Below are 25843 nucleotides of genomic sequence, written 5' to 3' on the forward strand. Positions count from 1 at the left end.
AGATCCAGGAGTATTAAGGCCCTACAGGTGTGTTTTAACTTAATTTTAAAATGAATTAAGAATCCTTAAACTCTATAGTAACATATCTACCCTTCTAAGCATTCCAAAAATCTGAAGGGCAGACAGAATTTTCTGTTACTACAAATAGAAAACTCATTGCAGAGCTCACAAACATTTCAAATGCAATTATGAGCAATGCAAACCTGGAACTGCCTCTTCGTAGAGTTGTCCTCTTAGTCAATTTTTCAGGTATTTTTTCAGAGAGTTTATTTAAGGTGCTATATATAGATATAAAAGTAAAGAAGTCAGTGCTACGCAAAATAATAAAAATATTTTATACTTTTATTTACAAATTAATTTCATAAACAAACTATAATAAACATGAACAAACAATGAAGTTATTGGCTTCTATCCATTATGGCCAGAAAAATAAATTTACATAGATACCTAAATCTGCCTCCTTTTCCAGAGAAATTAACATATTGCATCTACATATTTTCAAATTGTTCCTAACTCTTATTCAGACTTAACAACTGGGCACTGCTCTATTTTTATATAGAATTGTAAATAATCTTTTAAAAAATTAGGACAAGAGTAATTTTCTACTAGTATGACTCAATTTCATAAAATACAAAAATTTTATAAATCTTGTATTTCAGTTTAATTAAATTAATTATGATTAATCTGTGGAAACATACAGAACAAATCTGTCAATCATCCACAATTAAGTCAAACTGTTGTATAGGGGAAGAAATTTTACAACTGTCAGAATAAGATTTTATTCATATTCTTGAAAGAAAGCTTTGTTCCCAATAAATATTCCCTCTATCACTTCAGTACACTTTAGGAGAACACATTCTCAATCCAAAAAGAAACAACAAACAGCTATTTGACTTTTTGTTTTTTTCTTGCTTGAAACTGCTCTGTTTTGTTTTTTACAGATTTAATCAACATTGACAAGGCAGGATCAATGGACCTCTTTTGTGATTCCTTTTGAATTTCACTCTCTTTTTTCTTTATTGCCTGAGTAAGTTCTTGTTCTTTCTGTTCTCTCTGCCGGGCTTTCTCCTCAAGGATTTTTTCCATAGCTTTTGTTTTCTTGAAATTAGGATCTGAAGGATCCAAATTGAACAAGTGGGAAGTATACATTGCCTGAAACCGTGCATCCTTAACATTTACCTGCAAATACAAAAGAAAAACAAATAAATTAATAAATCAGAAGGCCCAAAATGGGGCCAAATTTTGAAGTGAGTTGTTGATTGTATAAAATACAAATGTGAGCATTTTGTATTGATTCATTAGAAAACTGTATCCCACAGACAGTCCAATGGAGTTTTAAGGCCTACTCTTGGAAGTCATTAAGTAGTTGCTGACTGCTGTTTCTAGATTTTTTGTACAGGCTCAATCAAACCCACACATAAGGCCTGTATGACTATTAGGAATATGTACTTATTAGCAAAAAGAGGGAAAAGAGGGAGTGACAGAAACAAGAGATATAGCAATGAAAAAAGTATAGCCTATTGCAGTGGCTATTGCACACAGTGATATGATGTGACATGAACCTGTTATTTTTCAGTCAAGCTTGAGTATGCATATCTTTCCCACTGTGAGCATCACACTGCATGCGATTCTAACATTAAAAGGTATGTATTTTTGGTGCAATAGGGCTACCAAAAGACAAGCCAATACTTCACCTGGTACCCAACTAAATAAACAGTGATTTGATCCACCCTGGGATGAACTGGCTGTTCTGGACTAAAAGATGGTAGCTCTGGCTCTACTACGGGCCCTTCTTAAGACATTTCAGGCTAACTTTGGTTGTGCTCAGTGATCATCTCCAGAGCTGACTTTAAATTCAATACCACCTTTAAGAGGCTAATGACTTTTGTCCCTGGTTACCTCAAAGTCATCCTCTAATAATTCCTTCTTTTTCATCAGCAGTTTTTTCTTCTTTTTGCTTAGATTCTGGTGCTCTACAATCTTATTATAATTGAAGTGTTTCTTGCTCTCTTCCTCCTCGTCCATCATGAGCAGAGCCATTTCAGCCTGTTGAGAGAAAATAAAGATCAAATACACAACAGTGCTTTCTTTCCCCCAAGCAGAAGTATGGGGTACAGATATCCCCTCTAGGAAGAGAACCTGGTCGCTAATGCTCTGGGACATCATTTATCATCTATAAACTGATTGTAGATTACCAAAACTCATAAAGAAACCCAAAGATCTTGGTAGAGCAATAAGGTAAAAGTTTTAGAAGCATCACCAAGAGGAATGAAAGTTTGTATTTAAAAACCAGACATTTCACTTATTATAACTGATTAATAGGCTATAGAAAAGATTCCCTAAATCTCTCAAATAAAAATTCCTCATTTTCACTTTGGTCTTTAAAAAAAATATATTTTTTTTAATGTTTATTTATTTTTGAGAAAGACAGACAGAGTGTGAGCAGGGGAGGGGCAGAGAGAGAGGGAGACACAGAATCTGAAGCAGGCTCCAGGCTCTGAGCTGTCAGCACAGAGCCTGACGTGGGGCTCAAACTCACTAACTGTGAGATCATGACCTCAGCTGAAGTTGGACACTTAACCAGCTGAGCCACCCAGGAGCCCCATCACTTTGGTCTTTGTAAGTAATGACATTCAATCTAACAAATGTGTAGTATTTTGTGACACAAACTACACTTTCCAAACATGTGCTTTAACAGCAAGCTTTCTTCTTTCTTTTGCTTTTTTTACCTTTAACTTTTCAATATTGATACATTTCTATAAAGGCAGGATCTTAATATTTGCTTCTGAAATCTAATATGTCTGTTTCCACTGAACAGTGGCATTTTCTACCGACCATGGGATTAAACATGAACTTTGAGGAACTGAGTAAATACTAGAGAAAATGTGTACTAGAGAAAATACAGAGTATGCTGTCAGGCTTTGGTGAATTTTCCTATACTAACACTTAAATGGCTTTAATTTCCTTTCACTTTCATCACTGGCACCTTTAGTTGGCTTTCTTTTTTAAAGCCATTTTCCACAAAAGATTTTCTTTGTGTTCCTTTACTCTATGAACATTACTGTTACGTGCAATAAATGGAGGTTAGAAAATATGCATTATGGTGCAGAGTTTAGGTGACCAGTCAGGCTGACTCCCAGGGAGTGACATGAACATCAGTCATAGGGACACTGTTGACTCCAATTCCTACCTCAACAAAAATACATACTAATCTGTGCCATGGATCTTTGGAGTCACTGAAGCATAAGGGTCACTGCATTTTCAAGAAAAACTTTAATTTTATACATTAAATTTATGTTGTTTACATAATAAGAGAGAAATTAGCACTTGACAACATAAAAGCAGTCTGAATTATAGGACAGATCTGGATTGAATTAAAACTTATGGCAATATTATTTCAAGGTTTTAACAGTAGTATTTTTGGTCTTACAGTAAGAATTTAAAAAAATTTTTATTTTTTTATTAAAAAAAATTTTTTTTAACATTTATTTATTTTTGAGAGACAGTGAGACAGAGCACAAGTGGGGGAGGGACAGAAAGGGAAGGAGACACAGAATCTGAAGCAGGCTCCAGGCTTCAAGCAAGCGTTCAGCATAGAGCCCAACGCAGGGCTTGAACCCACGAACCATGAGATCATGACCTCAGCCGAAGTTGGTCACGTAACTGAACAAGCCACCCAGGAGCCCCCCCAAAATTTTTTTAATGTTTATTTATTTTTGAGAGAGAGAGAGGGAGAGAGCCAGAGAGTGAGTGGGAGAAGGGCAGAGAGACACAGACACAGAATCCAAAGCAGGCTCCAGGCTCTGAGCTGTCAGCACAGAGCCTGATGTGGGGTTCAAACCCGTGAACCACGAGATCATGACATAAGCCAAAGTCGGATGCTTAACCGACTGAGCCACCCAGGTGTCCCACAGTAAGAATTTTTAATAATGAGTTATTTTCCTTTTAATCAAAAAGGACATGCTTTGGGTTTGAGATAAATTTCAACTTTGTACTAGTTGGAAAAATGTTTGGTAAAACTTAAAAACTGCACTGCTAAAATACTTAATTATGTGTTTTATAACTTAATTATAAATACCATTGCTATATAAGTTTTATCTTTTATATTATATTTTTATTTTTTATATTTTATTTTATAAGTTATTTTTTTTTTAGGGACAGTAGAAACTTATATAGACAACTAACTTCATTTAAATTGTACATATCAATTATCCACTAGTCATGTAACAATGATCATGTTTTACCTTTTGTCTTTCTATTTCAGCTTCTTCCACTGGAGATATGCCATCTTTTGTAGATTTCACTGATTTTTTCTTTTCTTTTATACCTGGCACAACAAACCAACACAGAAGGGGGGAAAACTGTAAGACTATTCATAACATTCTGACTATGCTAGGAACAAAAATGCAAGATATCTAGGAATAATCTTATCAATAAACGTATAGAAACTGAAGAAAGTAAAAAAATATTACTAAGTGATGGCTATGGGTGTGAATGAAATAAATACATCTGGATGGGGTGACTGAATATTATAAAGAAGGAATTTCTTCTGAAAGTAATGTATGATTACATCATTAACTAAAAAAGAAAAACCATAAGATCATTTTAATAGGTATAGAATATGCATTTGATAAAATTCAACATCCATTCATGAAATAGAACAGTTATGGCTTAGTATATAATAAAATGCAGCACCATACATCACTGGAAAAAGAAGAGATTATTGAATAACTGGTGCTGGGCAACTTGCTTTATTCTGGGGGAAAAAAATTGAGTTGCAGCATCATCTTACAATGTACAGGAAAATAATGCAGATAGATTAAAGAGTTTAACATTAAGGGGGAAGAAAACAACACCTAAGAGATATCCAGGAGAATAGTTATCTGAGCTTAAATAGAGCTTACATTTTTAGTGTAAGAACAACAGAAAAAATCACACACACACAAAAGTTACTTTAGTATATAAACTCTTAAAACTCTGTATATAAAAAACTCATCTGGAAAATGAAAAATTCATCTTTGCATTAAGAATTTCACAGTAAAAGTTTAACAAAACTCTCATTCTCTGAAGACAAATTTGATCTTCGGTTAACTTTCTAGTGCTATTTTTGGGCAAAACTACTTATGGTAATAATGGCTCCTTATTGGTACCCTGCTTATATTCCTAGGGACTCAGGGACTTCTGGAGACAAGATGTTAGATGAGATGTTCTTGTCCTGAGTAACAGGTAGTCATGAACAGCAATTAAAGGCACTTGAGTCTGGAGCAGTTGACCTGGGTTTAAATTCTGGCTGTACCACAGTTTGGTTGAGGCAGTGTGGGTCTGTGTCCTTATCTGTAAAATGGCAATTATAATAATAGCACCTACTTCATAGGGTTACTGTGAGGACTAAATAAATTAGTAAACATGAAGAGGTCAGTTAATACCTAACACACAGTGCTATAAAGTGCTTGTTGTTACTGTTATGATAGTCTGACTACACATACATAAGATGTCCTGGGCTCCTTGGTGATCATGCTGATGCCTGATTTTTTCTTCCTTTTTTGGGTCTTTGGAGTAGGAGGGATACAAAGGGAATGGGTGTCAGGGTGCAAAAGTATGAAACACTAGTGTAATGAATAAGACAGTTCAGAATCTACAAAGACATGTTCTGTTACTCTAGAATGTTATTACACGATGCCAATCTTCTCTGAACTACTGAACACGGTCTTCTTTGGCTAAGCTGTGTTCTGCACTCTCAACGCAGAGAAACCAATGGTCTCTAAGCTTACATAGTACTTACTATTGTGATAGGCAGCAGCACTGTTCTCTTCACTTTATATATATTAACTAATTTAATCCTCACAACAATGCTGAGGTAGATTCTATTATTTGTTATAATCTTCATTCTGTGGATGAGGAAACCAAAGCACAGAGAGCTTAAGTAATTCTCTCAAGTTTAGTAAGTGAAGGAACCATGATTTAAACCTAAGCAGTCCAGCTCAGGCTCTCTAATGTTAATCACTAAGCTATATTCCTTCACTATCAAATATAATTCTCCTTCTAACAACTCTTTCCATTTAAAATGCATTTTGTGGGAATGCAAGCTGGTGCAGCCATTCTGGAAAACAGTATGGAGGTTCCTCAAAAAACTAAAAATACAACTACCCTACGGGCCAGCAATTGCACTACTAGGCATTTATCCAAGAGATACAGGTGTGCTGTTTTGAAGGGACACATGCACCCCCATGTTTATAGCAGCACTATCAACAATAGCCAAAGTATGGAAAGAGCCCAAATGGCCATCAATGGATGAATGGATAAAGAAGATGTGGTATATGCATATACAATGGAGTATTACTCGGCAATCAGAAAGAATGAAATCTTGCCATTTGCAACTACATGGATGGAACTGGAGGGTATTATGCTAAGTGAAATTAGTCAGAGAAAGACAAAAATCACATGACTTTACTCATATGAGGACTTTAAGAGACAAAACAGATGAACATAAGGGAAGGGAAACAAAAGTAATATAAAAACAGGGAGAGGGACCAAACAGAAGAGACTCATAAATATGGAGAACAAACTGAAAGTTGCTGGAGGGCTTGTGGGAGGGGAGATGGGCTAAATGGGTAAGGGGCACTAAGGAATCTACTCCTGAAATCACTGTTGCACTATATGCTAATTTGGATGTAAATTTTAAAAAATAAAAAATTAAATTAAAAAAAAATGCATTTTGTGGGGTGCCTGGGTGGCTCTGTTGTTTAGGGGTCCAACTTTGGCTCAGGTCATGATCTCATGGTTCGTGGGTCTGAGCTGCACATTGCTGCATTGGCCTCGGTGCTGACAGCTTAGAGCCTGCTTTGGACTGTGTCTCCTTCTCTCTCTGCCCCTTCTCCACTCTCACTCTGTCTCTGTCTCTCTCTCAAAAAATGAATTAACATTAAAAAAAATGCATTTTGTTGTGAAAAAGTAAAATTCACAGAATATAACATGGTTGAATAACTGCAGCTAATGAGGGATAATAAGAAAAGCAAAGCCTAAAGTGGAGAGAGGCTTTAGAAACTGCTCCGTGTGTATTAAGTCCCTGCTGTACTTCGGCAGCCGTACCCAGCTGAGAGAAAACGCCAGCATAAAGTGTTTAGGTTCACCCCTCAGTGCTACCAAGGCATTTGTCTACACTTCCAGGAAGAAACATTTGTAGACAGCCCTTCTTCCTAAAGTGAAAATCTTTATTGCTCCTATCTCAAATATTCTCCAGGAAATGGAGGTATCTATTTTCAGATTATGACATTTTCTCTATTTTAAAGAATGTGTATCTATATCTATATATATATCATCAGGGTTCTAGTTTCTTAGGGTCTGACTTCCACACCCTAAGTTTACTTCTGCTCCTATGTTCTCAAGGCAAGAGTTCCTTCTGAAGTGAATGGACAAGTGACGTACGCAGAAGATCATCCCGTGGCAGGAAAAAAACAGGCTGTATATGATTAATACATAAAGGAGATAAAGATATGCATATACAACTGTGGGAAATGATTTCAAAGAACCCACAACTAACTGTTCCAGATTTTATAACAACCTGGTGAAAAGTAATAAAAATAAACTTGAAAGAAAGATTGTAGCAAAGGAGGAAAAAGAATCTCCAAAATGGTAAGGGTTAAAAATGATATCCAATTTTAGCATGATAAAAATTTTTTTGCTCACAAAGAATTTACTCTGCCGGCCTGAACTGTTTAGTCAGAAGATAAATAATGTGTAGAAATCCTTTCTGCACTGTTAACAAGATCATATTAAGAGAGCATATCTTATTTATTTATTTTTTTAAACATTTTTTTTTTCTCCTTGGAAAGTTTTCAGACCTAAGTTAGATAAGAGTACTAGGGAAATGAAAGTCCCTGTTCTGAAATGTTGTATTTATTTTTTAGTAAATCTTCTGGCAAGTAAAAAACCACATGTCCTGGGACTGCTGCAAAAAGTACATATGGATGATTCTAATACATTGACAGAGATTCAAAATCAGATGTTAATGGCTTAAAAAAATAAATCTAAACAATCCTTACTGGGGCTTACTATCCTTACTATCTCTTTAAGCAACAAATGTAACAGAATACATCTATGGAAAAAGATTTGTTGTAAAAATAATTGACCTGTACAAGGAATATCTGTAAAGGAAATTTCATATTCTATTACTTGTAATGTCTGAGAAGCGTTCTCATAAAAAACTTCCTCCAGAGGGTTTAGCTGAGTACTTCTTAGGAAAACAGTTAAAAGAATTCACTGGAGGGCAAATGCGGTCTCAGTACTGACCAGAAGGGAGTGATAAAGCCCCCTTGCAATTCACTGTTTTTGTAGCAAGTTCCAAGATTAACAGATACAGATTGTTAATCATCCTTTGGACCTGGGCATTCTGGCTTTTCTGGGAAATCCAGCAGTTCCCTATATCCACTTCTTATACACATGGGTCCTTGGCTCTGGCTTTGGTCTTCACAACATACTCGTAGGGTTACAAAATGGGAGCCCATTTAAACTCAAGTTCTACCATTTACCACTGGCCCTTGGGCAATTCAACTATGTTTTTTTGAATTTCAATTTACTCATCTATAAAGTGGGCTGAAGTTTGGGTTAGAAGACAGAGTACATATAAAAGCATTTTAAAACTGCAAGCCACATATGCAAGCAGTAGGATATAAGCACTCATCATACTGTTTGAATGAATCAAGTATGTATACCATATTATTAGATTTTCAGGATGGTTTATTGTTTATCAAATATCTAGGTTGTCAAGACAAAGGATACATTTTAATAGGGTATATTTACATGTGATGTATTTTATTTCTCTCCTACTTCTTCAAAAACAAAATCTTATTAAAGAGTTTATGCAATTAGACAGCAATAAACAAATTTTTCCAATACAGCTGATACTTGAACAACACAGAAGTTAGGGGCACTGACCCCCCACATGGTTGAAAATCCATATGTGCCTTTTGACTTCTACAAAACTTAACTACTAATAGCCTACTGTCAACCAGAGACCCTACCAATAACATAAACAGTCGATTAACACATATTTTGCATATTTGTACCTACTACATTTATATTTTTATGATAAAGTTAGAGGAAAGAAAAAATGTTATTAAGAAAATCATAAGAGAAAATACATTTACAGTACTGTACTACATTTATAAAAAAAAATCCACGTATAAGTGGATTCACAGTTCAAATCCATGTTGTTCAGGGTCAACCGTATTTCATTTCTAAGAGAAAAAATTAACTATTAACTAATTCTAGAAGTACATATTTTTGAACCTCTCATTTGATATCAAATTTGTAGTTTAGAAAAAAATTATAGCAAGTTTATAGTGTAGGGGAAAAACAGAAGGAAAAGTGAGAAAAGATTTCTAGTACTCACAACTGGCTCCTAACCCAAGCCAAACATCAGGTCTGGCATTAATCAATGAACTCAATTCCTCCATATTTTGAAGAGTATGTAAGTTTAGCTCTATGGGATTGCCAAGGGCAAAGGTGTTACAAATGTATCCAAGTCCATCTGGCTTAAAATGTCTCTGTCCTGCTCAGCCATGGGGCTTGAACTATACACCCTTCCAAACACTAACGCTTTTCCTCCTATTCCACAGCTGCTCCTTCTCAGTTTCTTCAACTTTCTCCCTATCTTCCAAGTAGTACCTTCTCCAGTATGACAGAGTAATAGTGCCTTGTGTAAGCTTTACCCAACCTAGAGCCCAATCACGCACCCTCCTCTCTTACCAATGCTTTTAACTTCCAGTTCTATGGTTTGAAATACTATTTATACGCTATTGATTCCTAAGTCTGTATCTGCACTGACTTTTCGGCTGATCACCAAGACTTCTTTATAAATGTAACCTAATACATCTCAAAGTGATTATACCCAAAATGGAACTATTGACCTTACTTCCCACCCAAACCTACTGTTTTTACATTCCTTCCTAACTCAGTAAATGGAAGAATATTCTTCTAGAGACTCAAAACAAAAATCTAGTTCTGCTAAATTTCTTCCTTATTCAAGTAAGTCCACAAGTGTATGTCTAAAATATATCTAGAATTCCATTTACTTTTCTCCTTCCAATTCCATTACTGGCATGCTACCTAAACCAGTATCACCTCTTGAAAAGCCTGGTCTCTCAGCTCTCACTGATGCCTTTTCTTCAATCTGTTCTCTTCACAGGAACCAACATATACACCAGATCATGTCATGTTCTTGCTTAAAGACCTTTCAGTGGCTTCCTGCTGTTAGGAGAGTAAAATCAAAATGTGTTGCCATGACACAAGGCCATGCAGGGTTGACCCTGTGTCCCAGCCTGGCCTCCTATCAAACTCCTCTGACCATTTTCCAGTCACATTGGGTCTTTCAATTTCTCCAACACAAGTTCTTTCTCACCTCACAGCCTGTATACCTACTTTTCCCTTGTTTGCAATGTTCTTTATGCCTGACTCCTTCTTATTCTACAGGTCTTATTCAAATGTCACCACCTTGGAAAAGCCTTTTTTTTTTTTTTTTTTTTGGCCCCCCTCTCTGTCTAAAGTAAGCTACTCTTCCTTCCTCCCAGTTTTATCCTCTATATTACGCTATTTTCTTTAAAGTTTGTTTATTTGGGGTGGGCGGGGGGAGAGAGAGAGAGAGAAAGAAAACAGGGAAGGGGCAGAGAGAGAGGGAGAGAGAATCCCAAGCAGGTTCAATGCTGTAAGTGCAGAGCCCCATGTGGGGCTCAAACCCACAACTGTGAGATCATGACCTGAGCCAAAATCAAGAGTCAGACACTTAACTGATGGAGCCACCCAGGCACTCTTACCCTATTTTCTTTAAGACACTGATCATATTCTTACAATACTCTTATCTGTTTACCTGTTTAGCATGACTTCCTTAATACCACAGACTTCTTAAGAAACATAACCATGCTTGTATTATTACTGTTATATCTCTAGCCTAGCAGAGTGTCCAGCACCGAGGCGGCAATATTTATTGACAGTATGAATAAACAAACATGGCAAGATACATTTTTTTTGTCCTAAAATTTATGTAAAAAAAAAAAAATTCTCAGCCTTTCTGTTTTTCTTTTCCCTTTAAAGAAACAACTTAAGCCCAGATACAAATAATTACTCTTAGGATTTATTCTGAAATCAAAAGTATATTGAAAGCAAACAAATTTTATCTACACTTTTCCTTGGAACTTCTGCTACTACCTTTAGTGAGAGCTTATTCACAATTTACATGTGCTGATTCCAAGACACAAGCCACCCCAAGCCATCAAACAATTTAACTTACTCTTTGAATCCTGCCCTGAGTTCTACAATCTGACCAGACTGTACATGCCAAATGAAGCACTTTGGAATGAGAACAAGGAAACTATAATGCTTTGCATTTCTCCATTATAAACTTGGTTTTCTGAAAGCAGAGGATAAGGCTAAAATCCATCATCTTCTAGAAATGACCGCTCAGGTATGATAAAAAGCAGAATATGCTAAGTTTCCATTTCCCTTTCCAATTCCTAAGAATCTGACATCCTATAATGGACTTTATTCATCTTGATCTCCTTTTTCACAAAAAAAAAAAAATGCAAGTGCTAAAAGGCTATAACAACCAGGAAATAATTTTGAGCAATTTTGACTTTCCTGTTGAGAACTATTCTGGCCCACTAGTCACCAGGGACAAGAAGCAGGGAAACTTCATAAAATCCTTCTCTTTACAATGCCAGCTTGGAGTTGCTCCAGGAGTAAGCCTTTTGGAGTTCATGTGTGTGGTATTCTGATCAGGAAAAAGGCAAAATGCATGAGAACAAATGGAAAATGCTTATAGTAGTCTCTGTACTGACTTGTGTATGTATGGGCTGAACCTTACCACACACATTTACACATAACCAAAAGGTAAGAATGAAAGCATTAGGGAAAGAATGAGCAGTGCATATACAATGGAAACAAAGCTCCTTGGATACAGGAAATCAAATACCAGATAGTTCTGGGATCCAAGGTAAAAGGGGAGGAAGCTGGCTTTCATCTACAATGATGAAGCAGGATAAATGTAAAAATGGATAAATGAAACATAGATGTTTTTGTATATTTGAGCAGAAAAGCTTTCATGCTACAACACCATGTAAAAATTCTAAGAAATTTATACACACATCCACATAAACAAATTTATTTCACACTTTCAGTTTTTCACAGTCTTTGTAAAGACCTAGAGATATGTCATAGAAAAGCAGTGTAAGCACACAAGAAGATCACTTCCTTTCCCCTCATCTTTTTATAGTCAATCTGTCTATAAGGATATTTCCAAAAAAGGGATCCCTAGTAAACCATTAAATCAATCACATCACCAAAGCCTCCTATAATGAAATTATTTGTATGCTGACCCTTTGTAACTAGATAGATGTTTATACCCCAAAGGACAGACCTTGCTTATAAGCCACTAAAAGAGGTACACAAATTCTAGGAATTTTAAGAGAATGAGTAGTTTACACTGTTTCCACCCATGTCACCTTTCTTTAAATTCCAATTAAAAACTCAAATATGGGCTGGCTTACCTATTTTTGTAATTTCTTCGGCAAAGTATGGGTCATTCAGATCAACATCAGAGGGAAGTTCATCTTCACTGGCCTCTTCAGCAAGAGCCTTAAGGTGAATATAAAAATACATACAGCTTATTACAAAGACCATGAAGAAAAATCCTATCATTTCTTTTTCTTTTTTTATGTAAGTACCCTATTTTTTTTTTTAATTTAAATTCAAGTTAGTTAACCTAACTTGAATTTAATGTGTAGTTTAACTTTAGTGTAGTACTGGTTTCAAGAGTAAAATTTAGTAATTAATCACTTACATATAACACCCAGTGTTCATCCAAAAAAGTGCCCTCCTTAATGCCCATCAACCCAGTTAGCCTATCCCCCCACAGCAACCCCCACTTTGTTCTCTGTATTTAAGTTTTTTATGGTTTGCCTCCCTCTCTGTTTTTATCTTGTCTTTCCCTTCCCCTATGTTCATCTGCTGTGTTTCTTAAATTCTCATGAGTGAAATCATATATTTGTCTTCTGACTTATTTCACTTAGCATAATACACTAATTCTATCCATGTTGTTGCAAATGGCAAGATTTCATTCTTTTTGATCACTAATATTCCACTTTGTGTATATACATATATCCATAAATATATATATCACATCTCATTTTTATTTTTTTAAATTTTATTTTTTTAATGTTTATTTTTGAGAGAGACAGAGTGTGAGTGGGGGAGGAGCGGAGAGAGAGAGAGGGAGACACAGAATCAGAAGCAGGTTCCAGGCTCTGAGCTGTCAGCACAGAGCCCAACACGGGGCTCGAACCCACAAACTGCAAGACCATGACCCGAGCTGAAGTTGAACGCCCACCGACTGAGCCACCCAGGCGCCCCAACATCTTATTTCTTTTAAATCAAACAGTTCAATCTAGAATGAAACCAGTTTTTAAAATTAATTTGTAAAATAACTCCTATCTGATCATTCTTTTGTTTCTTCAACAAATATTTATGGATAAAAATAAATATTTATGGAATATTTAATAAATGCATAAAGCTATGTAGGGTTGTTGGGAAAAGTGAAAGTTATCAGATACATGGTTTCTGTCTTTAAAAAAATTATAATCTGGCACCTGGGTGGCTCAGTTGATTAAGTGTCCAACTCTTGATTTTGGCTCAGGTCATGATCTCATGGTTTGTGAGTTCAAGCCCTGTGTTCAGCTCTGTGCTGACAGTGAAGAGCCTGCTTGGGATTGTCTCTTTTTCTGTCCCTCCCTGACTCACACTCTCAAAAATAAATACATTTAAAAAAATTAAAATGAATAAAAATTTTACAATCTATAAAAAAAAAGCTAGACACGTAAACAGACACATATATTAGTAATAGCAGTTCAAGATAGGAAGTGCTAGAAGAAGCAAAAATGAAATGATACAGACATTCAAAAGAGAAGAACACTTTTATGTGGGTGATCAGTGAAAAGATGTGGCCTTATCTCTCACAAAATTGAGAAATGGCAGTGACTATCAACAGCTTGAAGTTATACATTGTGGATTATCATGTAAATAATTATTTATAACAATTTATTTGCTGGTTAAAGAGATTTTTTTTAATTTATTTTTTTTTAATGTTTATTTATTTTTGAGAGAGACAGAGACAGAATGCGAGTGAGTTAGGGGCAGAGAGAGAGGGAGACATAGAATCCGAAGCAGGCTCCAGGCTCTGAGCTGTCGGCACAGAGCCCGACGCAGGGCTCGAACTCACGAGCTGTGAGATCACAACCTGAGCCGAAGTCGGATGCTCAACCGACTGAACCACCCAGGTGCCCCAAGAAAGTGATTTTTTTTATTATGAAAATTAAAACATATGCAAAAGCAGTAAGGACAGCTTAATGAAGCCCCTGTTTTCATCACCCAATTTTAACAATTATTTTGTTTTATCTATAATCCACCCTTGAAAACTCTTTGGCTATTTTTAAGCAAATGTGTTGGTTAATATTTTTCCTAATCAAATTTGAACAGTCTACTAAATTAGAATACTTAAATAAAAAATCAAACCTATATAATAAATTACATGTGAACTGAGGTCGGACAAACCAGATTGAGGTTATTTCCAAGAATCTACAAAGTGAGTCATTTTAACAAAAATATTCAGAATACATACTGTTAAACATTATCTTCCATGCTGAAGAAGACCCACCAAGCCCTAAAAAGTATTCATTTTGATATTAATATCCTTTTAAGAACAAGAGCTTCTATGAATTTTGTTTACCAAACTCTTAAAGTAGATTCAGTAGTAATAAATTTTTCTAACAAAGATTATAGAATAACTACCTATCTACTCACATCACTGATTTTAGATCTAAACTTTAGCTGCATCAATTATTGCATATAAACATGTATTCATTTCTTCAGTAATAATTTTTCAACATCAAAATGGAAGCCACAGTGAGGAAAAGGGGCAAAATATTTTTAATATGAAGGAAATTCTTGAAACTCCTCTGTATACGAGAACCTGTGGGTGGAAGGGATCTGCTGGAATCCAGCAGTGATCCAGTACAGAGCACTGAGCCTAGAACAAACTGGCACTCAACAAACATATTTTTAGTGGTAGTAATGAGTCCAGGCTTAGCCCAATGAAGGGAAAGAGTAAAAGCACAAGATAAGTTCAAAGTGCCCAGCAAATGAAAATAAAAGAGAATAGCTACTAAAGGTCTCAGAAACAATAGACTACTTTATTGACCCAAAAAGACCCAGTTGTAAGTTTTACAGTACACAGATGGCTTAATAACTTGTGAAATTATTCTATTTAGAAGATATTTTACTTCCTGCTTAGTTTTAAAAGAAGTTCTAAGGAAGAGGGGGGACAGGGCTTTTACCCTTTATCCTCATTGTATTATCTATTTCCAGGAACACTGACTAAATAGAGGAGTACTAAAAGTCCCTCCAGTGCATCATTCAATTTTGCAGGGTTCCATCTTCACAAGCCCTGAAAGTCACATCTGCATCAAAAGCACAAGCTTATGTAGTATATTTAGAGAATACGGTATAGTGGAAAGGACACTGGAGTGAGAGATCTGGATTCTGGTCTCAGCTTGGCCATTAATAAGCTGTGTATCTGGAGATGAATCACTTAATTTCCAACAACTATAAAGCATCAAGATTGGACTAGAACTAATCGTTTAAGATTACTAAAGTTGCAAAATTCTGTGATTACTGATATTATCTTAAGGCAATAACTGTACTGCTAGAATGCTACATTTCAATGACAAGATAGAGCATTTTTAGCAGCAAAAACCATTAAGTGGTCTCTGCTGTTACTAAGGACTCTGTGGAAAAGATATTATCCCCCAATAATGGGAGTCAAATCAGATTTTCCAAGACAACATATTAGCACAGAGGAAATAGCCTTAATTAAAGGGATTTAATGACAAGATGTTAAAAGATTCATATGATTAATACTGAAAAATGAAAAATTCAGGTTGAGAAACACAAATGTAGAAAAAAATTCATGCATGTTAAAAATTTCTATGTGTATATATCCTCAAGTAGAAGAATCTGTATGCATATTTCTTTCTTAAAAATAGAAACAGAACCAAACTGTTTTATATCTAGGTATCAATTAAGCTGTTTATTTTATTTAGGTAGCATGTAAATGTAAAATACTAGAGCACAGTAGTTAAAATGGCTCTGGGCTTTTATTAGGATTTGTACCTCATTATGTAGCTTTGTAGAAAACACTTAAGCTATTGGGTTTTCCCTTTCCTCTTTCTTAAAATTGTGATAACATGGCCTACTCTAGTGAGTGGTTAGCTATCTATCTTCTGATATCTTCTCATACATGATTGTTGTTCAATAAATATTTGCCCAAAATTATCATTGATACCTTTTGTTTCTTTTTCAGTCTTTTCTTCTCTTTCTTTTTCTCTAAAAATTGTTCCCAAGGGGTCAGTTTATCTTTTCCTTCCAGTTTGTTTCTCACCATCTCTTCTGCACTTTCTTTCAGACCTAAGAAAAAACACAAATAGAGTTCAGTTTAAAATGTTATTATCTTATTTTAAATTCTATGCTGTCCCTTTTCATACATTAGCTGGATATAGTTCTATATTCTACAAAAAGAAGCTTCCCTCGTCCTTAGGTAAAATAAAAGTATTTAAAAAAAAATAAAATAAAAAAATAAAATGTTATTATCTTCATTCAGTTGAAAATATAATTTACCAAAAAGATCACTTACAGATATTTAATAGAGTAACAAAATAACAAACAAAGTAACAAAATAAAATACAATACTGAATTATGTAACTCCAAAATCAGAGTAATATAGGATCAAATCATATCAATGCTATTTCCTAATAACAAACAATAATAAACTTAATCAAACCAAAATAAATAAGTAAGCAAACCCAGCAAGTTGATATGCAGTCAAACCACTAAAGAAAAATCCTTTATTTAGGTTTAAATTTTATTTCTCTATACTTAAATGCTTTGAGACTCTAAGAAAAATCCTGGAACAAAATCTTCTCAGGATACAACTAATCATTCACTTTTAATAGCAAATGGTAAGTGGTCTTTAACATAATTATATCTAATTGCTCTGTTGCCCAAATAAAACGACTGCATTCCCTGGTAACTATAGGTGACTATCAAAAATTGATTAGTAAGGCAATCCTTGTTGAAATAGGCCAGGAGGAAAGAGTTCTCATAATCTCTCAACTACTCTGTGAAATACATCCTTAAGACCAAAAGGACCACCAAGTTCTGATTCCACTTTGTATGGTTTACCTCTTTCAATGCTGTCATTTGCTCTTGTACTTCATCTCTAAATACTTCATCTCTATTTCTTATATTCTGCAGTACCTAACTTGTGTTTCTACGAGGCTTATGTAATATCTGGACAGGAGTGAAAGTGGGGAAGAAAAAGCCCTGAGGCTGACCTACCATCCATGAAGACCCTCACTACTGCCAAAGTAAAGAAAATGTGATTACTGGTGTTGTCACCTTTGATAATAAAGATGTTTGTTTTACTTTACAGTATTTTCTGGACATCATGGTTCAATTTGGGGAGGAGGCAGCTTCAATATTTAGATGACACAATATTCATTTCAGAAAAATATTAGTGGAATGATTCAAAATGCTTTTTAAGAGAGTCACGGTCAATCCAGATCATCTTCCCAGATATTTTTTAAATTCTAAGGTGAAAACAATCCTAAGGATATAACAATTCTTTTTTTTTTTTTTTCCTGGTAAGTATACTGAGACTAAGAACATTCAGCAACTTGCCTAAGAACGTACAGCTAGGAAGCTACATGACTGTAATTGCTTGGCTATCCTCTATACCATGGCCAGATACATCTAAAACGCTGGTCTGACCCAGAGAAAAGAAATGTATATAGAGGATGAATAAAATCAAAAGCTTTGGGTCTCAGTTTCTTTATCTGCAAAGAGCAGTTGGTCTAGATCAGAAGCATGCAACCCTCCCACCCACATACACCTTTTTTCCCCCCCTCAAAGAAAATATCTGGTAGAAGTCCAAATACATAACAACTAAAAGTAGTGTTTTGGGTCTTGTGCCTCAAAGAACAGCCTGAAACAGCTGGAATAGATGATCTCTAAGGTCCCTTCCTTGGCTTTTAAGCCAAAACTTAATCTCCAAATTTCTATGACTTAGAAAAGTATTAAATTATATGCATACTCAAGGTTATGTAGATTTGTTTTTATGAGATACTGCTGGTAAGATCTCTGATTTATTGCATGCCAAATCAGAACCACAACTCTCAATTCAAAGATGTTTCTTATGAGAAAAATACAATTCACTTTACTTAACCATTTGTAAGAGAAATGTGTACTGTACAAAATGATGTCCAGATCTCTGACTGTATCAACAGATACACAGCACTAAGGAAATGTAAATTGGGACCCTCATTTGGGAGAAAGCAACAAATCCTGACAAAAGACGTTGATTTCAAATAATAAAATAGTAGGTTTGTATATTATGCCTGTGGGTTAGCATGCAATCAGTCTAGTCTAATTCTACATGCACAGTATTGTATTATTAAATAAGATGTTTAAATAATCTTTAAGGTATTATAGTATAATTTCTTCAAACACTAAGAAAGATTTTATTATTCCAAAATATTAAATTAATATATTTAGGGACTTTTTTTTCACCAAAAAGTATTGTTTAATTTTGATCCCTGAAGCTTAACGTGGTGCTTAGAATGATGCTGAGGAAAGCTCCGTACCATTGTCTCTTTTAAGTAACTAGGACATTGTTTTGATGTGTCTCAATCACTATGAACTTCTACTACACATGTAGGGTCTTAACATTCTTTGGAACATGGGTACCTTGAGAATTTGATAAGATATAGAATCTCTCTCTGAAACACTGTACTGGAAACACTTGCATACAGCATTCAGGGGCTTATGGATACTCAAAGGTCATTTCTATATAAGGATCTAAGGGTCTCAGGCAAAGAACATTTACAGGTGCAGTAGAGGTCTACAGGAAAACAGGAGGCCAGCTCCCATAACTTCAAAACTTATTAGCACTGTGACATTTGTAGGTTCTATAGCAGGATTCCTCACTTCAGCACTACTGTCATGTTGGACCAGATAATTCTTTGTTGTGAGGAACTATCCTGTAATTGTAAGGATGTTTATCAATATCTCTGCATTATCCATTAGATGCCAATAGCCTCAGTCATGAAAATAAAAATGTCTCCAGATATTGCCAAATGTCTTCTTGGGAGCAAAATTACCTCTAGTTGAGAACCACTGTTCTAAACAATGATTAGAAGTCATTTCTGAAAAGAAGGGCTATTTCATTACTTGTATCAGAGAAGTTATATATTATTTTATTTGGTACTTGATTATATAACATCTATTTTACTTTAGAGTTTTCTTCCAACTAAACCAAAGGCAGCTAAAGTCACCTTCTTTTGTATTCCATAATATTTAACATAGTGCCAGACACATAGTAAGTACTTAATAAACACTTAATTGATCTGTCTTGAAGGAGGAATTCTTATTTCAAGCCAACTGTTTGATCTTGTAAGTTTGGAACATATTCTCTCCAACAGAAAATGAATCAAAACTTTAGGATATAAATAAATAGCCTTTATCCCAAAGTGGTCTGGGTATGTGTGTTTAAGGACCTATAGCTGTAGAAAATTCATGAAATATTATTCTCAGAAAATATTTTAAACTTTTTTTCTGATATTTAGTTGGTTTATAACAACAAAGAAATAGTTATCTTCAGTTCAATACAGTCTGTAATTTTTTTGCCTGGCTCTCACTTAATACACCAAATGTGTATTAAGTAGAATGACAAACACATTGCAGTGAATGAACACAACACCATGATAACTTAAAAATGCTTTGTTCTCATTGTCATCATGAGGTCATTTATATCTCTTGCCACAGATCACAGTTGTTTATGCTCTGGTTCTTAAAAATATGTCCATCCCAGAAGCCTCTTGGCATATGCACAAGAACATTCTTCAGACAGTTTTAGCCTCATTTGAGAGAAGCCACTATGTGACTAAAAAACAACTTCATTATAACTGTTTTTAGTTTTGCACAAATTTGTTTTTAAAAAGTTTAAGTGTATAGCCAAGGACTGCTGAATTAGTTAAAAATAACTCAATAATCCTACAAATAAGAGGTAAAAAACTCTTTCAAAGCCAGCCACAAACAGATGATTCAATTATGACAATAATTTAAGTACAATCCATTCAAAATTATTTTGGTAGTTTGCATATATACAAAAATACTTTCAAATATGTTTTTAAAATCCACTAAAACAAGACTATATATTTCTCCTGACCTTACTCATTTGAAATATTTGAAGTCTTCAAGGGGCAGGACATGAATAACTTAACTCAAGTAGGTAGTATAGTTGGTTTTGTTTATAAAAACAAAATGCATATTTTAAGATTTCTGATATAGGCTGAAACTGGCACTTTTTATTTAAGTGAGGACTTAGGATCCATTGAGAATACTTATGAACATTTAATGACTCAATCTTTATTCATGGTTGTAATTCCAAAAGCAGTTTTTAAAATGTAACTAACTACCACCACCACCACCACCACCACCATCAGAGAGAACTCCCAACTTGGAATTCATTCTGTGTATAAGGGTTTTAGAGGAAAACCACCAGCCATCTCCTGAAGAACACTGAAATCAAAGGTATCTGTTCAAATGGGCCAGTTATCCTCAATGGGGTAGGCAGAGGGAAGAACACATTTACTTATATAATAGAAGTCACAGGAATACTTGGTCCATGTGAGTAATGAGGATCTTCCCGGTGGTATTTTTTTCTCCACAATAATCAAGTGATTATGTACTTAGGTATCCTTAAAGCATACTGGATAAGTCAAACTATCAACCTTTGAAATAAGAAAGGTAAATACTTGATATGTTTTGAACTTGGTTTAAGACTTGTTCAGAACAAGAAATTGTTTAGAACATGTTCAGAATCTGGTTCATAATTTCTTTTTTTTTAACTTCTGTAAATCCCTCTTTCTTAAATTCTTACAGTACTATATTCTTTTATTCTATACCATTTATCACAGTTGCAACTTCATACTTGTGTGATTTTTAAAATTATTATTAATGGCTGCCTCCTTTACTAGCTTGCAAGCCTCATGAAGATAGAGACCATAGCTTGTTTCCCCCCTGGCCTCGCAAGAGTACCCTGGTGGCTAGTGGAGGACCTAAACAGACACCTAATGTCTGTTAAAAGAAAAGTACAAATGAAAGGATAAACAAGTCAAATTTCTTCCCAACCTATAGATAGAGGGCAACAATGCGTGAAACTAAAAAGTAAAATAACTAGTTCGGGGAACAATAGTAAACAGTAAGAATTATCAATCAGATAGAACTGATACAAATGCTCCTTGTACACACTTAATACTGTTACAATACGGTTATACCTACTATGTGGAAACAACATAATAAAGATAATAAGGATAAAAGGGTAGAGATAAACTACTTAGACTGGAAATGGCTTCTCCCATAACATTTAATTCTGTATCTCCCAAAGCATTCAATGAGGTATCCATAGAAAATACCTAAAAAGTATGTACTGAATGAATACATGTTAATGTTTTTTGTTGTTGCTGAATGTCTAAAAACTATCAGTGGGTAGCAACTGTTTTACATTTGCCTTGAATTTGAGCTTATACTCTAAGCTCTTCTAAATCTTTTACTCTCCCTTAAGAGTGATGCCTTCCATTTATAAGTATTTTCAATTTATTATGAACCAAGCTGTCCTCACTTCTTAGAATTGAATGTTCTTAAAAAGCCGACTTCAAATACAAGACATTTGGGCCTCATTAGGGAGCTATTGTTTTCTGTATTTGTCTGTACTTTGTTTTTTTGTTTTTTTTTTCCCCTTTCAAGTAGTTTGTAATCACAATGTATATAATAACAAGCTGTCCTAATAATAACAGAATAAAATTCTGGCTAACTCTGATGAAGCCATTTTGCTATTTAATTTATGGCAAAGAGGAATGACAACTGTTTATTCTACCCTTATTTTTTACATGTAATGTTTACAGACAAGGTAGAAAGTTAATACATAATTTTTAAGAAGGGCTAAGATGTAAGGAAACAAAGGGGATTTTTTTGGAGTCTAGTCACAATAAGAAAGCTCAAATAGAAATGTTACACTAGCTCAGAAGCAAGGACTTTCCCTTGGGGACATACATCCATCCATTATGGTCTAGCATGGATCTTGGGTTTTAATGGGCTGCTAGCCAAGGAGGCAAGAGGCAATGTTCAGTGTCTGATTATGGTGGAAGTTCCTATCAGAGACCACTACCTCGAAGCCAGGATCCTTAAGGGTACCTTCAGTGGGTGCTGCCCCTCCTCCAAAAATTTAGAGGGAATGAATACATGCCTTTTTGGGCTTTGGCTTTGAGCAGAACAAGGGAAGTAAAAACATGTTTTTTTCCCCAGAGAATTTATAACCACAAGCCTACAAATCCATGGGTTTGTGGCTAGAATTCACACTATCTGTGTGGCCCCAAATACCTCAAACCAAAAATTTGGTTTCAATTGGTCTTGGAATGGAAGTGCCCTTAGGCGTCTGGCAAATACTTTCTAAAGCACTCTCTGAAGAAGTACTTTTGACCCAGGCCTCTGAGAATTCCCATAGGTAAAGACGGATCCCAGAACAATGAGATCACAATAAAAAGCCAATATGAGCCAGAGTCCGCAGAAACAAAATAATACAAAAACCAGATCTATAACAGCTAGAGATTTTGGAATTATCAGATACAGAATAAGAAATCAGCACATTAAAAAAAAACAAAAGAGAAAATTAAAAGATAAGATTATCAAAAATATGAGACAGATTTGGAAACAAAACTTCCTCAAATGAAACATATAACTGAAATAATAAAGTCAACAGCCAAGTTAAACAGCAGCCTATACAGAGGTAAAGAAAAAAAATGAATGAACTGAAAGACAAACTGAAGCAATTACCCAGCATGCTTCATAGGTTCAAAAGTATGGAACATGTGAGTTATCAGAGATAGAATGAGAAGGTACCACACATATCAAATGGGATTTCCATAAGGAAAAAATGGAGAACATGAGGAAAACACAATATTTTAAGAGAAAATGATTGAGAAGTTTTCAGAACCGATGAAAGATAATAATCTTCAAGACTGTGGGTATCCTGTTAACTCTACACAAGATTAAAGCTACCAAGCAAAAATATGATCTAGATAAACCAAAATGAAACCCTAGAACACTAAAGTATCTTAAAAGCCAGGGACAAAAGATAGCACTGTGGAGAAAGGCAACCCTTTCCTAGCAGGGTTCAGAAGTGGGCCCCTGGGACATGGAATTAAGATGGTGTGTTCTTTAGTTATACTGGCTTCCTCACCTGTAATTGCCAACAGGAGTCAAGGGGGAGTCTTGTGATACACAGTAAATTTGCCTCTCCCCAGAATGGGGTTAAGTGGGGGGACTACCTTGGTGCATCCATGGCAACAGAAGTAGATACCCCTCCTTCCCTAATCTTCAATACTCACAGCCTCACCACCAAAATCCGCCTTGAACCCACCAGGAATAATCTCTGTGCTTTTTATCCCTATTTTTGGTCACCCCAAAAAGCCCCTAATCATCAGGTCCCCCCTAATCTCCCATGTTCTTTTTTTTTTTAATTTTTTTTTCAACGTTTTTTAATTTATTTTTGGGACAGAGAGAGACAGAGCATGAACGGGGGAGGGGCAGAGAGAGAGGGAGACACAGAATCGGAAACAGGCTCCAGGCTCCGAGCCATCAGCCCAGAGCCTGACGCGGGGCTCGAACTCACGGACCGCGAGATCGTGACCTGGCTGAAGTCGGATGCTTAACCGACTGCGCCACCCAGGCGCCCCTCTCCCATGTTCTTAATCTCAGAAGTTAACTATACATCTACTTTTCTGCCACTATCTCTTCTTCCCTCCACTCTCTACCACTAAATCTCTGGAATTAACAGTGCATTAACAGTAAAAACTCAATTATTATGTCTCTGAACATTTTCTTCATCATCTTGCTTTAACTGAATTTTGGCTCTGCCCTGAAAATACTGCAAACTTCAGTACTCGCAAGTGGTTTGTTGTTGTTGTTAGAGTTTGCTTTCTTCAAAGAGCCTTCAACCAATTGTTCTGGGGGGGCAGGGTATATATGGGGGTCATTTGTACTCTTTATCCAGTTTAAGAAGTGTGGTACTAGTCCAGGGATAGACCGATTAACTAATAAGACAGAGAGCCCAGCAATAGATCCAGGCAGTTTTGTTTGTTTGCTTTGTTTATGCAGAATATATTCAATATAGACAAAATCCATGCAATTTTGAAACTCTGGTACATGACAGAGGTGATAGGTCAGATTATTGGGGAAAAGGAGAGATTATCTAATAAATGGAACAGGATAAAAAAAAAACTCTATGTAGGGGCTCAGTTAGTTGAGAGCCCACCTTCAATTGGTTGAGCGTCTACCTTCAGCTCAGGTCATGATCTCATGGTTTGTGGGTTTGAGCCCTGCAGCTGGCTCACTGATGTTAGTGTGGAGCCTGCTCCAGATCCTCTGTCCCCTCTCTCTCTCTCTCTCTGCCCCTCCCCCGCTCACACTCTCTCAAAAATAAACATTTAAAAAAATCCATGTAGAAGAAGATGAAACTGGATGTCTACCTTATATCATATAAAACATCAATTCCTGATGAATCAAGGACTTAAATGTCAAACACATCAAAACTTTCTACCTTTAGTAGAAAATAAAGATGAATATCAGTCTCATCTGTATAGAAAAGGATTACTTAGATGAAACACGGAGACCATTAACTATAATGACTGACTTAGCAATATTAAAATCAAGAACTTTTATTCATTAGATAAACCTCCAAGAGAGTGTGTGGCAAGGGGTGGAGGCTGGGGAAGAGTTTCATATTGAAGAAGGACAAAGGACTGTTATCAAAAATCCTATAAAAGACAAAGGACTGTTAGACATATCACTTCCATTTCACATTTCATTTAGAGTAAAAGCTAAAGTCCATCCAGAGGTCTCAAAACCCTCTGTGATTTGGCCACCTTTCTGCCCTCATTTTCTACTACTCTCCATTCCCTGGCTCATTCTGCTCCAGTCACTTCTGCTTTAGTGTTCTTGGGCATATCAGAAATACTCCCCCTAAAGGCTTTTGCATTTATTCTTTCCTCTGCCTGAAATGCTCTTTCCCAGGATAACAACTAGTGTGTACTGTCCTTTCCATTAGGTCTTTGTGCAAACACCACTTTCTCAATGAAGCCTTTCCTGACTGTCCTATTTAAATCACTACCTACTCTCACCCCTGAACTTCCTACTCCCCATCCAGACTTTATCTTTTTGTTTCTATAGCCCTTAATCACCACTTCATTATTTTACCTATTCATTTTCTATCTTCCCTTCTCTCCTTTCTCCTAACCTCCATAACCTAAAATGTAGGACCCCATAAAAGTCTGTTCAGTGTTCCATGTCCAGAGAAAAGAAGAGTCTGGCACGCATGGCAGGAACTCAACAAATATCTGACAGTAACACACACATTAAAACCATACTGAGATACCATTACTTATATATTCAACTGGCAAAAACTGAAAAGCCTGACAATATCAATTAAAGATGAGGATAAAGAGCTTTGGGAACTCACGGAAACTACTGGTTAGAGTAAAAGCTGGGAAAACAATTCAGCACGACCTAGTCAAGGTAATTCTGTGAGCAGGCTCCACAACCAAGGAATTCTACATATACCTAAGGCATTCTCTCTCTGTGTTCCTAGGTGAGAAGTCCAAGAATGTTCACAAAGATACTGTTTATG

General features: G+C 35.6%; 1 protein-coding gene across 2 annotated transcripts in view; it reads right to left on the minus strand.

Annotated features, from left to right (window-relative positions):
* Nucleotides 1–312: 312 nt before the first annotated feature.
* The window catches only part of ESF1 (ESF1 nucleolar pre-rRNA processing protein homolog), a 74103-nt gene continuing 48572 nt past the window's right edge, over nt 313–25843 (minus strand). For both annotated transcript variants that reach the window (XM_049651150.1, XM_049651151.1), the window contains exons 10-14: nt 16388–16509; nt 12540–12627; nt 4245–4327; nt 1900–2046; nt 313–1179 (exon numbers count right to left, since the gene is read on the minus strand). In XM_049651150.1, coding sequence (XP_049507107.1) covers nt 886–1179; nt 1900–2046; nt 4245–4327; nt 12540–12627; nt 16388–16509 — 734 coding nt within the window. In that variant the 3' untranslated portion in view covers nt 313–885. The remainder of the gene's footprint in view (nt 1180–1899; nt 2047–4244; nt 4328–12539; nt 12628–16387; nt 16510–25843) is intronic.

Source organism: Panthera uncia, assembly GCF_023721935.1.
Source record: "Panthera uncia isolate 11264 chromosome A3 unlocalized genomic scaffold, Puncia_PCG_1.0 HiC_scaffold_11, whole genome shotgun sequence".
NCBI lineage: Eukaryota > Metazoa > Chordata > Mammalia > Carnivora > Felidae > Panthera > Panthera uncia.